This window comes from Channa argus, chromosome 2 (assembly GCF_033026475.1).
Source record: "Channa argus isolate prfri chromosome 2, Channa argus male v1.0, whole genome shotgun sequence".
NCBI lineage: Eukaryota > Metazoa > Chordata > Actinopteri > Anabantiformes > Channidae > Channa > Channa argus.
This window is the reverse complement of record NC_090198.1, coordinates 25816858-25833932: the sequence shown is the minus strand read 5'-3', so window position 1 is coordinate 25833932 and position 17075 is coordinate 25816858. Positions and strand designations below refer to the sequence as shown.

Sequence of the window (17075 nt, the reverse complement as noted above, 5' to 3'; positions counted from 1 at the left end):
AAGTGGGAAAACTCCATCATCACCATCTTCCTTTGTCTGAGAAGCAGGCAAACACATCAAGATGTGTATCCGAGGATGTGCCCAACTCTTAACGCGCAACGCGATAATTTTACTTTGACTATAAGCCGTGGGTATACCTTTATGGAATATGGAATATTATGACAGTTATTACAGATATAATATACTGCTAGTTGTTTGAATATTCAATATTACACTTAAATCAGGCAGGCTGACAACAGACAAACAGAACAAAAGTGGCCAAAGTTTGGAAAGCCTTCAAATAAAAGTAATTTAAACCTAAGAACTTAATGGGAAGCTGGGTCTCAGTCTTACAGACCAGCCGAATATTTCTCCTGTGTGTTGCTGCAGCGCTCAGTCCCCCCGCGCTCCAGCTTCGCCACTTGTGGAGCTTTTCTGCCCCCTAGCGCCGAACTACAGAGCTACAGGGCTGAACGCAACATCACCTCTGAGGCTGTTGTGTAATTTTAATGTTGAAACATGCTGCTGGGTTAATGTGCACACTGCTGAACAATGCAACACTGCTGGCTCTGCAGGTGAGCTGCAGAACATTGCTTTAAGTTCTGGTATTGTGAACATTATAGACGCCTAGTTCCATTAAATTCAAACACTGGTTTATTTGTGAGCTTGTGGGAGCACTCAGAGGACAAAGTGACCCCCACTTTAATCCCACTTTAATCATCCACTTAAGTCAAATGAATTATTCAAAGTAGGCTTACACATTGGTGTGTCCTGGTTGTAAAAACAAAATCGAATATGTTATTACTAAGTATATGGGTTTTCACACCACAAATGATAATAAACAAGGTGTGACAACAAATGCATCTTCATAAAGTAAATAATATTACATCTGATGTTATTATACATAAGGTTTTCTCTATGTTGGCTGTTAAATACAAATCTCCACGCAAACATTAACATCTTAATGGCTGCTGACACATATTGATAATTTAAATGTCACTGTCACACAGTGGTCATTGATGCAGTAAATGTATGTATGTAGTTCCCCTGTATCTCAACATAAATATGGTGACAGACTACATGCATTCATCTACTCACGCAGTGTCTCAAAGTGCAGAAAAAAGCCACTTATTGGAGTGTCTCTCCACATATGGTATCAGACATTATCTCTAAATTATTGATATGTTCAAGAAAAAATGGAAATCTTAATTTACGGTGAATATCTGTGAATACTTTACAGAAGATGACAGACCTGTGTGTTTGTGTGTGTGTGTGTGTCATTAGATTCAACATCTTATTGTTGTTAGCAATGTTAGTAATGTACATGAATCTTCATTTTTATTAGTTATGAAAAAATTAGTCATCTCAAGAAGTGTTAACATACAAGTGGTGTAAATTAATAACAATTAGTGTTTAAAAATTAATCTGAATGCAAAGGTGCAGTTTGTCCTAAAGAATGGTCCAATCAAAGCCTATAAAACTTTGTGGTTTCCAGTAAAAATAAAATATTTTGACTAAGTTCATTACAAGAAGTGCTGAGTTTAGTTAGCCATCTACATTACTACCATTCGAACAAAACTGATACATCGTTAAAATCTAAATTCATGTGAGGTTGCTTTGATGCCTCACATTCATATTATAAGGTAGTGTTTCAGTATAAAGTATAATTGATTTTCTTATGAACCCTGACCAGAGCTGTAACTAAGCCACCTTTGTCTTTACATCACTGATTACAGGGGAGCAGCTCCCAAGAGCTTTCTGCTCCAGATACACGAGAAGGGAGCACACAATTATTCTTAATATCCCAGTAATGGTAAAACAATGAGACTTAATTTTCCATCTGGTTGCATGAAGAGAAATGTCAAACGTATTGGAATGAGACCATTGTTTTAATCATTAAGGGAGCACGGTAAAGGTTGATGAAGAGGTATTAAGGTTTTGCTGCTCATGCATAATTTAACCCATTGATCAAGGAGGGGCTGGAGCTCCTACGTCCGATATTTGGGTTTCTGAAACAACTTTGCAAATAAGTTGAATGATGGTTTTAGACATTACAACGTATACTATATTGCCCTGTGCGTCAAAATATCCGAATTTGGATACAATCTTATGCTTGATTACTTAGATTTTACCTTGAGAAATGAGGCTTAGATAACAGTTGTGGTAAATATAATAGACACCAACATAAATTCCCCTTAGTGTGCTGCACTATTTTGTCTTGTAATGGAAATGTGTTTCCCTCAGAGGATCTCCCCGTCTAACTCTCTCTCCCTCTCTATGCATGGAGGGAGGCTGGCATTTACTTGACAATTTCTGCCTTTAAGTGCAGGCTTTAAGTGCAGTGTTTTTATCTACACCTAAGACAGCTACGTACCAGGACAATTTAACAGGCAATTTAACTGACCGTGTGTTAGTGAAGCTGTCTGAGTCCCACTCTCTGCCAGCGCGCCATGGCATGATGGATGTAGGCAGTCTGGTCTAGGTGAAAAGACACACGCAGACACACATGCGCAATCCCATTGAATACACAGATACACAGAGATACACAGACACACCGCCCTGCCATATTTTCCCAATACAAACACATATGGGCCCATCCTCAGCCAACCCCCTTCCATTAAGTCAACATCTTGTGCTGGCGGTTGGAACAGTGCGGGGCTGGAGTCAGGTCGTCCAAATCCGTCAGTAAGAGGAGGCAGAGGCGTTTGTCATCTTCCTCTCTGGGCACCATCCTCCTGGAAGAGAGAAAGGGGGGACAGAGGGTGGTGGAGCTATGTAGCATCTGGCTTTGGTAGCTCCAGCTGCAGGGAGAGAAGGGGACAGGAGCCATGCTGCAGCCCAGGGGAGAAACTCTTTCTGTAGCCAAAACTGCTCCACCACCCTGTCTGCTAGATGGAGGAGCAGAGAAGCAAGTCAGAGGAAGAGTTTGCAGGTGTTGGTGATAAGAGAGAAAATGCTATTTAATTTGTGAGTTCCTGTGTTGCAATGGTTAAATGTTCGTTCCAATGCGACGCTTAAAAGAATTGGGGTGATTAGACTACAGAGACAATCTCTCTCTGCCACAAAAAAAGAGTCTGCAGCAACACTGCAAAGCCTGGAAACCTCATTTGTGGTGCATGCACACACTTGCAGTGTCTCACAAATGTGCCACGGTGCAGAGGAGGTGTAAAGAAAGTGTAAGAAAGTGTCGAGATTCCAACTGACTAGAAAGTGGGACCAGAGGAAAAATGTCGCACAAAAATTGACCTATAAATCAGAGGCCACAGTCACGCAGACGAGGCCTGGAGGATAGCAGCTAGCATCAGCACACAAATGATGTTCAGCCAGGGGCGGACATTTAGCACCAGACTCCATCACCTCTGAGGGTGTTTGTCACAGATCTGTGGATGATTCAGAGCCCGGGGATAGCATTTAGTATTAGCACTTAATGTCTCAGTGTGTTCCAGGGTTAGTTCTCAGGCAATATAGTTATGCTGATTGAAAGGCGGAGGCCAAATTGGATGTTTTGAGGGAGGGGATGAGGAGTACTCAGAGGGGCAACACATGCACTGTTCTCTTATTGTGAAGTATGACCTTTATGGAGGGAAGATCTAGGGGGCTGAGGAGCCCCTCTTTGCCATCTCAGATGTCCTCTAGGATTAATTAACCCCATTCCCCCATTAGGCCTCTGGTATTTGCATGCTAGACTGGGAGACGTCCTGCAGGAGTCTCCTTGCACCGTTTATCAGAGCTCTACCAGGTGTGTTCGCCTCCTCTTCAATAAAAACCTGCTTTTTTAAAAAAATGTTCTGCAACATTAGGTGTTTATTAGGGATGTTAGAGAGCTGACAAGAAATGAGAGGAAACGTGCAACACGAGTCCCACAGAGTATCTTAACTTTTGTGCCTATTTTGTCAAAATCCTTCTAAAATCCAGCACAAATCTCCCTTTTAAATGTGGCAGTATGCTCAATACCACACGTTTTATTATGTTTACCTTATTATGAAGGGACAAATGTTGTAAGCACTAGTTATTGCATCAAATCAAACAAGCACTGAGCAGAAATAGAAATACACAATGCAATACTTTTACCATCTGTCATACAAAGGCTTTAACCCCACCGTGAAGATGTGGGCATGGTTAGCTGGAGAGGCTAATGAAATTAGCAGCACAGATCACAGGCATCTGTTTGATGCCACTAATGATGTGTCAAAGGGGCTGAGACGTGCTATTGTTCTGATCGCCTATAGATGCGTGTCTGTACAATGTGATAAATGTCAGATTCCCAGAAGAGAGAACACAAATTTACCAATCTTCTCCTAAAACGGCACCATTAATGTCACTCACGAGCACGGCTACAGAAAGCCGGAGGGCGCCAGCTCACACAACAAGCGCTGGTCCCTACAGTCTCATGATGACGGTCCCCAGGCGGTCTGCTATAACAGCTCCAGCTAATCTTCTTTTCATGGTCTTCATTACGACCTGTCAGGACATAAATTGACAGTAAATTGCCATGTTTATTAACACAGCACTAAAACTGCATCCCTAACCGCTCTGCCCCCTCGTGCAAATGTTAACGTTTAACAGTGACCAAGCGGATCAATTAAGATGTGGCATTAAATGAAGCCGCGCCAAAAACAAATGCCCCCCTCATACACACAGCACCCCACATTCACAATTCCACCTTAATACGGCTCCTCATAACATTTTTTTTCCCTCAGTTGATGACCCCCTTTTGAAGACCTATTCAGACAGACACTTGCTCGCCACATATTTGCAGCTCGAGTAACGATGGGAAGGGCCATGCGTCATGGAGAACTGCAGCGACGGAGTCTTGAGTCTGAGACTGGCTGCGGCCTTTGCCATATAACACAGTAATTACTAGATCAAATCTGTTCAAATTGAGGCAACGCTGTTCTGTGATCCCTCCTATACTAATCAGCACACTGAGGTATGGCTGTGCAGCTATAAATTGCTGACTTAATTAAAACCAGGACCTCTCTGTCATCTAATTACAGGGAGAAAAGGTTATTGCTTCAATGCAATTTTCCAAATATGATTCCTTCACAGTTATTAAAGGCTCAGGCGTCGTTTATTGTTTCAGATTTTTCAATATGGAAATGGCCCCGGTGACAGACGTAATGACTCGGGGAAAACGCTTCATCTCGATAGTGGCCTGGCACGGCCATTTGTCTAAGATAAGTGGAGCGGACAGGAACGGGGGAAATGTCATGGGAGGCATCCCATGATTGCTTCCACTTTACAGTTGTCATTAAACAGAGCAAAGGTTTCTTTTCTCCTGCGTGGCAGCAATGAGAAGTTTATTAATCTATCCAGAATAGTAGGGGCGGTGAGTTATTATGACTATGAAAATTCACAAGGGAGAGGGAAATTGTGGAGTGTAATTGTTCGATGAGAGACTCTATATTCCCTGTTATTGTTCAGTCAAATCAATATTCCACTTCTCCACCTAACCTATAGCCCGATGGAAAACTGTAGGCGACAGTGAGTGAAATGCATTCACTGGCATAGTGCACGGAAATCCTCTATACACAGTGCAAACCCAAACAATTTGCTTTAAAAAAAATGGAGGGAAGCAAAGCAGTAGCAAAACACCTTTAAGTTGTTTGGTGAAACAGAAAGAAGTAAATAAAGAGGGATTGTGGCTTTAGACTGTATTCAGAGACCTTCACTTTCTTCCAATTTATTCAGAATCAAGTACTAGAACTACAGGTTCAACTGCTCCTCCAACATCATCCTCGCCTTGCTTCAGGTCATTTTCGTGGCCAGACGGGAATTGCTGCACAGGAGCAAGTTCTTTCAAGGACCTCAGTGCAGCTCCTCCAGAGTATGATGCTGCCACCACAGTGCCTTGGTGTCTTGAGGGCATAGTTTTTGAATGTCTGTTCATAGATTTCAATTCCGGGCTCCTCACACCACAGAATGTTTTTCCTCGTGTTGGTAGTTGTGATGGCATACACCTTTACTGAATGTCGCTTCCATCCAGTCTGTCTGATATGAAGGTCTGTTCCATGTGTAAATGTTCCAGCGGGTTCTACCATCTCTGCAGAGGACTTATTGAGCTCTGACCATTCTTGGTCTCTGATCAGGATCCAGCGATCGTGGTTACACACTTTCCTTCAGCTGCCATCTCTACAAAGAGTCCTGTTAGTTCCAAACTTTCAAAAGCATTAAAGTCACTGAGCTCCTGGGAAAACGCAAAGCTTTAGAAAATAAAAACACATATACGTTGCTAACATGGACTTCATTGTCCTGACAAGTAGTGTGAGTTGTAGGACGTTTCTAGAACTACCGTTTCATCATTAGTGCGTCTGCAGATGGTACAGACGGCTGCAGCATGTTTTCTAACAAATACTCTGAGTCATCAACATATTACCCCGGTTTTATCTTCTCTCTATTGGCTACCAGTCAAATCCAGGCTCAAGATTTCAATTTTGGATTTTAAAGCACTGAAAGGTCTTGCTCCACCTTACAGTCAATCTGGACCATGGCGCTTACAGGAGCAGAGCCTACTGGCCGTCCCTCGCACCGGATACAAGAGATGGGCTGACCGTGCTTTCTCTGTAGTAGCACCTACTCCCTGGAACAATCTTCCACTACAACTGTGTCTGGCCCCAGATTTCATGCCTTTTAAATCAGATAACAAAACACACCTTTTTACGCAGGCATTTCATTTAGTGGAGCAGTAAGACACCATATTTAGTTATTTATTCATCTATTTATGTATTCCTATGTAATTATTGGTCTGTGTTTTCTTTTCTGTCTTGCAGTATTTTAATGGTACATTTTGTATTTAGAATGAGCAGCTCATTTATTTTATCATTGTATTAGTTTTAAATTGGTCACTTGATTTTTATTTCCTTTTAGTACTTCATGCATTTATCTGTGGTTTTGTACATTATTGGGTTTAATTGCGTCTGTGGTTTTTATACATTTTAAATCTCCTATTTTTTCGTGTCAGTGATTTTATTACCTCTTATAGTTTGGTGCATAAAATGTCAGAAAATATAAAAATTTTGGTAAAATTATAGTAAAATATAAGGTATACAAAGAACATTGTAAACAAACAAAAAAAAAAGCTGGAGCTAACAAATGTTGGGTAGTTTTGTTTTAAAAATGACAAATGTATTATCATGTATAATACTTGCAAATTAAAAATGAATACATTTCAATCCACTAATTGATTAACTGACTAATTGTTGCAGCCGAATTTAAAAATGATTGAGCAAATTAGAGAATTCAGGGTCAAATGAACTTTGATTTGTGTGTCTCAGATCAATCGTCTATTTGGCTTCTCATTCAACATTAAAAAAAGAATTGATTCGTTTCTGCCTTAAATTTGTGGCTCAAAAATGTAGCGAAACAAAATGTGAATAAGCTCAACCCTGAGCTGCAGCTGACTGACAGCAGTACAGAGCAGACCACACTCTTCACATTTAGGTGGTCGAATGCCTGAAATAAATGTTGTTGGCTCACATACCTTCAGGTCAATACACCAATTTAATTAATGTATTAGATAAATACAGTCGGAGGCTTGACGAGGCCACGGCAGAACTGTACACCCTGGACACTAATGCTCTGTGTCTCCCACCATAGGGTTTTCTTAATTACATTAACCAAATGCCTTCTGCAGTGTGTGTGTAATCTCATGGTTAACTGAACATCCCTGTAGCTGCAGCCCCCTCCCCTCTCCTCCCTATTCCCCAGTGAAATATTCATGTTGAAAGCCACTATTCCAATCTACGTTACTCTTCCAACATGGCTGCAGTTGTTCAGCCATGCCACCATTACTTGAAATTAATCCTAAGGTCTCAATAACCAGGGAAACTGCCACGACTGTCCGGCCTTGAAATATTACATTGTAGAAATCGTTATCCTGGTGAGATTAGCACCGCAGCTAACGCGACATACAACTTCGTGCAGAATAAGTGTTTTCTTCGAAAAAGCCCAGGTTTACTTTGGTCTATACATTGTTGTGCATTTCAGAGACGTATCTCACTGGAAATGCACATTCGTGTTTCTTCATGTCTGCACAACCCACTGATTCAAATTGACCAAGCAGGACTAATTTAAATACATTAACTATTCATTAATTGAATAAAGAGGCTAGTTAGCCCCCAGGCCTCCTTTATAATCATAAACTGGGGTGTACTATTTATGCAAAATAGCAAAGTGCCATGTGCTGGCTTATTATGCTAATGATGAATGGCAAAATACATGTTTCTCCTGCCCACAAAGGAGAATTGGGCATGGCAGTGTCAGCAAGTTGTGTCCAGGGTACATAGTCTGCTTCTCCATATTACAGCATGTTGAGATGCATCAGAGTAATGCGATTCTTCTGGTCTTCCTCATGTAAATGTGATTGGACCCCCTCCCCACGCAAACTCCCTCCGTCTTTCCCAAAACATTACGTCGCAAGAAGGGACTTAACAAAAACAGACCACCTTCACACTGTCACTCTGACTTTCAGTGTGCCCCATGTGCCGGCGGAAACTTTTCATTTGCCGAAAAGCGCTTTGCACAGACGTCGTTGCTGAACTGTGCCTTTTTTTCTTTATTCCCGTTTAATACCACAACTCAGGATAGAGTTCAAAACCTGATGCTCTCTTTCCCTCTTTTTTCAATCTGTAAAAGCCTCCTTCCACAAAAATATCTGAACTGAAATCAAACTTAAGAGGTAGTGTGAGCCAATAGGGATTGCTAAATAAAGGTACTGTAGGTCGAGTCCTGGCCAAAAAACGGACCTACTTAAAGGTTGGATTAAGAGTTTTTCATAGTGGCTTTTTTTTTTCAGTTGCCCAGTTGGACACTGAAACTGTTTTGTCACATTAACTGATTTTTAATACCCTTAATGGAAGTGATGGGTTTCAAAAAAAAGATTATCTGAACCTTATACACACCATGAGCAGCCAAAGTTGCAACTTCATTAGCTTAATTCGTCTGACCTGTGTTGTTTTTGCCTGGAAGCTTTCAAAGCTCATCAACCAAACAAACCTCTCCATCCACTATGTGACATGTATCTTCATTCCTAAACGTTTGGTTGAAACATTTAATAAAAAGAAGAGGACAACAATGGAGGTCAGCAGAATAGACGATGAAGATAATCCAGACTGCGGGCACTTAAAAAGCTAGGGTGAAAAGAACGTTCCAAAACCCTGGTGCTCCACCCTAAACTATATAGGCAAGTGTCCCTTCAGCAAAAAAGAAAAACTACACAGCTCTCACTTTTTATGGACTCTCTCTGAATCCTAATCATTTTCTTCCAGCCACTAAAAGACAAATGAAAGACCATCACAAACCTGCTGTCCACTGGCAACTGGACTTGCTTGCAGTTCTTGAAGATGTTTCATCTCTCATCCAAAAGTGTGCAGTGATTGAGCAGCTTTGTTCAGCAGGTGAACCTTACCTTCACTCTGATGGTGCATTTAGTGTCCTACAATTAGTGCATGATGAGAGATTTAACAATTTCTCTGTAAGACCAGCAGCAAACACAACAAAGACACCGTCCAGGCTGAGGGACAATAGGGAATTTCAGGGGTCCCAGTCTTCAGCACAGGGTTTGTTACTAACATCAGACACAGCACTCCACAGGGTGGGATATTTGTGTACAAACGTTATATCCCACACGTCATCACACCTGTAATGTATGTTGGACACACACACACTGTTGTGGCGAGTAAATTGTTGGTACAGTTGGACACGCTGTGGACACGTATTAGCTCTGCAGGTGTGAGAACAATTCTTGTGTTTTCACTTTAAGCCTTTTGGTGCTTTCAAATTGACTCACGGTGTCTCCACGGTGAGTCGAGTTTGTCAGCTTGCAACGTGGCGCCTCAGTCCCTCTTGTATTACAGACATCCTGCGGACCAATCGCAGGGATCCATTCACTGGAGGAGGCGGGGCCGTGACAGCAACGCTCTTTGCTAATGGGTGTGCGTAAGGCGGCAGGAAATCCCGGTTTGGTTGCATCCCGTCCTCTGGAAAAGGGACAGGATTTCTCACAACTGTGTGTGAGCGAGGTGGACTGTAGGTGTTCTCCTCTGGACCTGTCTGCAGTCCCTGTTGGTCTTTGTAAAGTTGCTGGTTGGCTGCTGCTACATTGTTGCACACCGCTGCTGAAAGATCAGACGAAGGCTTAGCGTGTTTCGGCACCGCCAGTGAAAGCCGCCAGCTTATTGTGCATTCTGGTGTCATTGTAGGCCTGTCTATAAGGAGCTGTTGTGGACTGAAACCCAGCTTCCTCCCAAGACTGATGGACGTCTTCGGCTTCGCGTGCGTTGTGCTTCTGTGCGCTGTTGCGTGCCACGGGAAGCCAACGCTGAGAAAAGAGAGAGTTCATCATGAGCCGCAGCTGAGCAGCCAAGCCCACGAAGACAATAAAAGCTTCCAGTACGACCATGAGGCCTTTCTGGGCACAGAGGAGGCCAAAACATTTGATCAGCTCAGCCCCGAGGAGAGCAAGCACAGGCTTGGGTAAGGGAACCGCAGCAGTGCGCTTTACACATGAACTGATATGGAAATCTGGATCTTTCATCCCTGATTCGTTTCTTCTTGTAAATATTGCACTTGGTCTGCTGATGGGTGCAACTTATCCTGCTGTGTAGAATAAAAGTTCAAAAGAAAGATGCTTTGACCTGTGGTCTAGAATAAAAAACGCGTGTTATTGCATTCACAGACATTCATATAAAGTTGTTTTGCCCTCCTAGAATCTTAATTACAGATCATCATTACTGATCCATTTGTAGGTTGGGGAAGTTCTAGTTGTGTGTCAGTAGGACGTCTTCATACTGTGCCTCTCTTACGCAAACGCGTCGTGCGCTACGTGGTTCTGTTTGTGCGCGTCCAAGTGTTTTTTTTTTTTCTCTCGCCACTGCGTGGATGACAAGTTGGCACCATGTAACTAACACGCGTTGGCCAAACGGGCTTTCCTTTCAAGGGAAACTCATTTCCTTGGGGGGCGCTGAGAGTGGGAGGACCCCATGTAACATCACAACGTGGCAACACAGGTCTAAGAATATACCACAGCTACACTGCATTTTTTACTAAAATGGCTTTGCCAGCCCCTCCTACTAGAGTAGTACCACTGAAGCCACGTCCCTTATGGCAAAAATAGTACAACCAAAAAGATATTTCGTTGGCCTGCCCTCTAGGTCAGCGGTGAAAAAGTTTACCCATTAATAAAATATCTAACAGGGGTTTTCTTTTGTTCTGGCCTTGCCTCACACAGTAAAATCGTGGACCGGATAGACAGCAATGCAGATGGCTACATCACCACAGATGAACTCAAGGCTTGGATAAAACGTGTACAGAAGCGTTACGTATATGAGAATGTGGCTAAGGTGTGGACGGATTATGACCTGAACAAAAACAACAAGATTTCCTGGGATGAGTACAAGCAAGCCACGTATGGATACTACCTCGGTAGGAATACTGTTAATCACAGTATTTAAGTATAACATGGCTGTTTTTACACCGTAGCTTTTAATTCACCCTCTCAGCCAATCCGGAGGAGTTTGAAGATGCTACAGACCAGTTCAGCTTCAAGAAGATGCTTCCTCGAGACGAGAGGAGGTTCAAAACAGCTGATCTGAACGGGGACCTTTCGGCAGACAGGGAAGAATTCACAGCCTTCCTCCACCCTGAGGAGTTTGAGCACATGAAGGACATTGTGGTTCTGGTAAGCTTGTGTGACTACAGGGTAATGCTGTTTGTCGTGAGGGTACACTAACCACACATGTTTAGATTTAGTTTAGATTTAGTTCAGAGTTTAGTTGTTAGTCTGCCCCCTGAAGAATCCTTAATTACTCCCAGGAACAGGTTTGAGTTTCTCTTCCATGTGTTTAATCAGAGGGGGCTGTTGGATAAACGTGTCACATTTGGATTACTCCCTAATGAAATTTTAACTCTGCCTGGAAATGATTGAGTTTCTATATTTTTCTGGAACAGGTCCAGTGGGAGGGACCGGCTGTCCCATTTAAGTCTCGATCTTTAAATATATATTGGCTTAGGAAAACAGTTGCATTGCAAATGCAAGCAGTGGTGCACTGGCGCTGGTGTGTTCATTAAAGTTGTACTACCCATTTCACAAAGTTAATTATTAAGCGCTCAGTTTTATGATGTCACCTTGTATCAGTTCATCCACTGGCGTCTTCACTGATTGCGGCGAATCCGGCTAAAGCTAATAAGTGGCTTTGTTTCTCACAACAGAAAAAGATAAGATTCTTTTTTTTATAATGCAGGCCTTTCACACAATTGTCCATTGATAGTCAGTGGATGGTGTATGTTGTCATTTAAGAGAGAGACACTCTCCAGCTTTAGAAAGGACATGACTGTGGACTAGCAGGACAAATGCCTAATGGAGCTTGGTAGAAACATGAAGTCAGCTCACTGAGTGCAAACTGTACACTTACACCCTCATTCACACAATAGAGCACTCTGTTCAAATGTAAGGCTTCGCCCATTTATCTGCTGATGTCTGCATCTGTTGCAACTATCTGTTTTCAGAGGCCAGGGAGCTTCACCGGAGTACATTTAAGAAAAAGCATCAGTTTAAGTAATTATCTGTCAGTTCACTGTCCAGTAGTTCTGTAGTTTGCAGGTGCACACGCAGCAGTGTCAAAGGCCGACTTCACTGATTTTCACTTTGCTTCCTACGCTTATAGTTTGTCTTCCTTACATTAAAATGTCTGGTATTAGCTGAAAACAATAACAACCAAAAAAAACACCTCACCATTTGAAACTTTGATGACATCAGCTGGAGGCACTTTTTGGGCTAGAATCACAGAAGTACTATAGCGAAGGCAGAGGGAGGTGGGTTTTTTTTTTTTTTTTGCCATTTATAAACATATACTGCCCCAAGTAGAACCCTAGGATGTAATGAGTAGTAAAAAGATACAATTATTAAAGTCGCCCTTAGGGAGTGAACCGTGTGTTCACTGTGTACCATTCTTAATCTAAAATCCTAATCCTAATCCTAATAGTCTGACGTGGATGGATGCTCTTGCATGTTATTAGTCATGTATCGACTTATAGAAACTACAGAGCCATGGATCATTCAGATGGGTTCACAGTGGGCGTTTTACTTGCAGTAACCATACAGTAAATTAGTTCTCTGTAGCTCCATGCATGCGTTGTGCCCAGATGCGCTGCTGCTGCTGTTAGTGTAAGTTGTTAACTAATGATCAGCACACACAACAAGTAACAATAAGTAAAATAAGGTAATGTGTTGTCAAATTCACAAACTGTTAAATCCAGGACATGAGAGATGTATGACAGTCATCTTAAAATTCATCTTTTTTTTTTCTCATCTTTGACTGTGAAGCCGTTTGGCTTATATGCAGGCAGTCCTCTATTGTCGGTCTGCCAGGCCACAATGTGAGCTTGCCCTCAGACGTTCACTCGGGACACATTTGTGAGGTAGTTCTGCTATTGTCGTCCCTTGTGCGTCCCTTCAATGACGTATTTCATTTGCTCTGAATGTAGGAAACCCTGGAGGACATTGATAAGAACAGTGACGGGCATGTGGATGAGGATGAGTACATTGGTGAGTAACAAATGAAATGAAATACATTTTAAATAAGCTAACAAAAATACAGTAACACAAAAGGTTTAGCAATATGCTTTTAAAGGCAAAACCTATCATAAAATAATGATAACTGGCTTAATGCCTAGCATCCAGAGAACTCCGTGATGGCTGTAGCCTTCTGACATTTTCCTCATCATAAGCTACTCAAATGACTAAGATGATTGCGCTGGCTCAGTTGTGCCCCCTGTGCCAAACTGTTTACTGGTTTTGACTCGCAAACATCAACTTAAAACTGTAATTTTCAAATGCAGTTGTTCTGATTTGTGACCCCCTCCTGTGTTAACATCACGGCTCTCTGTTGTTTCAGCGGACATGTTTGCTCATGAAGATGGAGGTCCAGAGCCCGACTGGGTCAAGACTGAGAGAGAACAGTTTTCTGACTTCCGCGACTTGAATAAAGATGGCAAGATGGACCAGGAAGAGATCCGACACTGGATCATGCCCCAAGACTACGACCATGCCCAAGCCGAGGCTAGACATCTGGTTTATGAGTCTGACCAGGACAAGGTACAGCATGTGTGAGCTCCATCAGTGTGCTAAAGGTCCTGATCTCACTGTTTCTGCTGGACGTGCTGCTCCTTTTCGAAAAGTCATTCAGCCTCGTTTAAATGTCTGCTCAGGTTCCCCGCTTGTTTCCAGCAGAATGCTCCACCGTTTCTGCCTGTTTCCTGATTTCCAAAAGTGTATCTGCCTTTCCACATTTTTAATGTAGCCTGACTCTAATGTTTATCCCTTGTCTTCACGTCTCAGGACCAGATGCTGACCAAAGAAGAGATCCTTGAGAACTGGAACATGTTTGTTGGAAGTCAAGCCACCAACTACGGAGAAGACCTCACCAGGAACCATGACGAACTCTGAGTTTTCTGTCTGTGTGTTTGTGCGTGCGTGTGTGTGTGTGTGCGCGTGTGTGTTTTGAGGAGGGTTGTTGAACATCTTCAAAAACAGAATCACAAACTCCAAGACCTCCTCCTAACACCGCCCCATCTTTTCCTCATAATCCTGGGACACGTCCGTGTGTTGGATTCTAAGCCAACACTGTAAATACCGAGCAAAAAGAGGGATAAGGGTCGGTCCTACCACTAACACTATGGATCAGTCTCAGTGTTTATACCGATGGTTCTGTTTCTGACATTCAGGAGCAAAGCCAGATCCAGAGGACGTATTTTTTATCTAAGGTGCCTTCCAGCCGCATGTCCGGCTTTGCTGCCTCAGAGATCTGCGTAGAGATACAGATCCTTTATAAATCCAATGCTCGAATAAAGGAACAGTTTGGATAGAGATGTTAATGTGAAACCATAGCTCAGAACGTCGCCGCTGATTTTATTTATTTATCAAATATCTTCTAAACTAGGTTCGGACAGGAGTACAGTGTTCTAATAGACTGTTTTTAAACTTAAGACACATTTTGTTTCTTTGTTTACATTTTTTTTCTTGCCAAATAATTTTAATGATCTTTTCATTACTGAAATGCTGTAAGGGTTGTTAACTAAATGATGTTTAATGGCATGTTTTTTGCACCTTTTCGGTTTTAGTGTAGCCTGTGAACAAATTGTCAAGTTTACAAGGTTGGATTTTATAATTACATAAGATGAAAGAAGAAATTTCTATGTTCCTTTCCCTTACATGACACCATTCTTTGTGTTAAATCACCCTAAGGTCATCTATGTTAAATGTGCCCTATTTTGTATTTTATTTTTATTTTTTTAAGCTTATGACTTTGTAAACCAGTAAACTACAGCTAATGTTGTAGCGGATCGGTCTGTATCAAACTGTTCTTTTGAACATTAGAAATTTATGTTGTTGTTTTTTTTTATCCCATTTGTTGTATTGCTTAATGAGCAATTTGTATGATGGCTGAACAAAATGGTGCAACTTATGAAAAGAACAAACCATGAACAGTATATGATGGGTTTTTTTTTTTTTTTTTTTTTGAGTAAATTAATGTCCATCAAAACCCCTTGATATCTCATCTTTTTCTGTCTTTGCTTTGTTACTTCAAATTGCCAGTTGCAGTGACAGTCAACATCAGTGGTGGATGATGTACTCGGATCATTTAAAGTAACAATATGGTAAAAAAAAACTGCATTCAAAATGTTAGGAAAGTATTATTGCAAAGAAAGTGCTGAAAATGCAGAAAGGCTCATTTTAGAATTATGACTGATATTATTGGACTATAATTACTTATGCTTTATTGTGTCCATCATTTTCATGTTGCAGCTGGTATTTTAACACCTTTATAAACTGTTCTGATTGTTCTATGTTTTGAATATAAGAATTCAAATTTCACACTGGAGAACAATAAGGTAAATAAAGTGATTTTACTGTATTTTGTATTATTATTAATGAGATGTAGGGTAACTACAAGTATCAAATAAATGTAGTGAAGTAAAAGCAAAATATTGGACTTTCAAATGTAGTTAACATGAAATGTAAAGTAGCAGAAAAGGAAAATACCCCAGTTGGAATTCCGCAAAATTGTACTTAAGTAAAATGTACTTTCTTACTTTTCCCCACTGGTTGACCACTCATCCAAGCTGCACATGCCCATAGTTTGTGTAAAATAAATAAATAAATAAAAATAGTGAATATATTCCCTATTTCGTGTGTTAAGCAGCGAAGCATCAACATGAAACTGGGTCATAGTGCAACACTGAAAGTTGTCTGATACCTCCTTACAATGCAGTAAAAGTAAAAGCACAGCTGGAAGTAGAACTTCAAGTTAGGTTTTGTTATAATCAGAATTCATGACATCTGTCAAAAATTATGTACACGTAGATAATTCAGGATAACAGCTACCACACTGGCCTTCTCATGTTTAAATGAAACAATTTCCTCCTTTTCTTTTCTCCCACCCTTCCATTACAGAGCCCGGGTACAGGTGAACACTTGTCTGTCCGCTCAGAGTTTACAGTAATCGGACTCTGGCCGACAACACACGATACTTTAAACACTTGCCCAGACTCGTGTGCTCAGAGAGTTTCCCGTGATGTCCTCTGCAAGCTCCTGCTGTTAAATATTTACACTCATGCTGCCTCTGCTCACTAGCATTTGAGTACTACTTAGTCAGTCTCTGTCTTGGTTGTGTGATTTGATAACACTTTTTGTGATTCCCAGTGTCTACTGTATGTTAGGTATAACCCGTTTAAATGCTCGGAAGTGAGTGGTCAACTTTTTAACTTATTGAACATTTGGAAAAAGCAGAACACTTCTCCTGACTGATTGCCGTCTACACACACACACACACACACACACTGGAGTAGGAGTTAAGCTGACTTGCTGCTGCTGCTGCTGGCTGTTGCAGTAAAACTCTCGGATGTAACTGAGAAAGCAGCTCTGCCACCCAGCCTGTCCCCTCTGCTTGCTCATGTGGAACATATGGATATATGTGTGCCAGTTAGCAAGAGAAGTCAAGCGGGACCAATGCGATAAAGCTCATTAGGAACAAGAGACAGAGCGATGTATGTGTGGGCAGTGTTTTAATGTAGGAACTTCTTCAAACAGTCTGAGAGCA

General features: G+C 41.6%; 1 protein-coding gene and 1 long non-coding RNA gene across 2 annotated transcripts; one reads left to right on the top strand and one right to left on the bottom strand.

The window, feature by feature from the left end:
• Window positions 1-3760: 3760 nt before the first annotated feature.
• On the bottom strand, window positions 3761-9794 carry LOC137105392 (uncharacterized). Its single transcript, XR_010911806.1, has 2 exons — window positions 9279-9794; window positions 3761-4440 (listed from the first exon to the last, which is right to left on the bottom strand). It is a non-coding gene; the product is annotated as an uncharacterized lncRNA (long non-coding RNA).
• A 190-nt stretch (window positions 9795-9984) lies between these two features.
• rcn1 (reticulocalbin 1, EF-hand calcium binding domain) lies at window positions 9985-15521 on the top strand. The gene is made up of 6 exons (XM_067487521.1): window positions 9985-10452; window positions 11207-11400; window positions 11478-11656; window positions 13462-13522; window positions 13872-14071; window positions 14315-15521. The coding sequence occupies exons 1-6, from the start codon at window positions 10232-10234 to the stop codon at window positions 14420-14422; spliced, it is 963 nt and encodes a 320-aa protein (XP_067343622.1). The 5' UTR covers window positions 9985-10231; the 3' UTR covers window positions 14423-15521.
• Window positions 15522-17075: the final 1554 nt, after the last annotated feature.

What these genes read in the sequence shown, in the direction of transcription:
- rcn1 (XM_067487521.1), top strand. Translation starts at nt 10,232, where the DNA reads ATGGACGTCTTCGGCTTCGCGTGCGTTGTGCTTCTGTGCGCTGTTGCG. An exon ending in GAGAGCAAGCACAGGCTTGG is followed by an intron (nt 10,453 to 11,206) that starts GTAAGGGAACCG and finishes TGCCTCACACAG; the next exon opens with TAAAATCGTGGACCGGATAG. An exon ending in TGAAGGACATTGTGGTTCTG is followed by an intron (nt 11,657 to 13,461) that starts GTAAGCTTGTGT and finishes CTCTGAATGTAG; the next exon opens with GAAACCCTGGAGGACATTGA.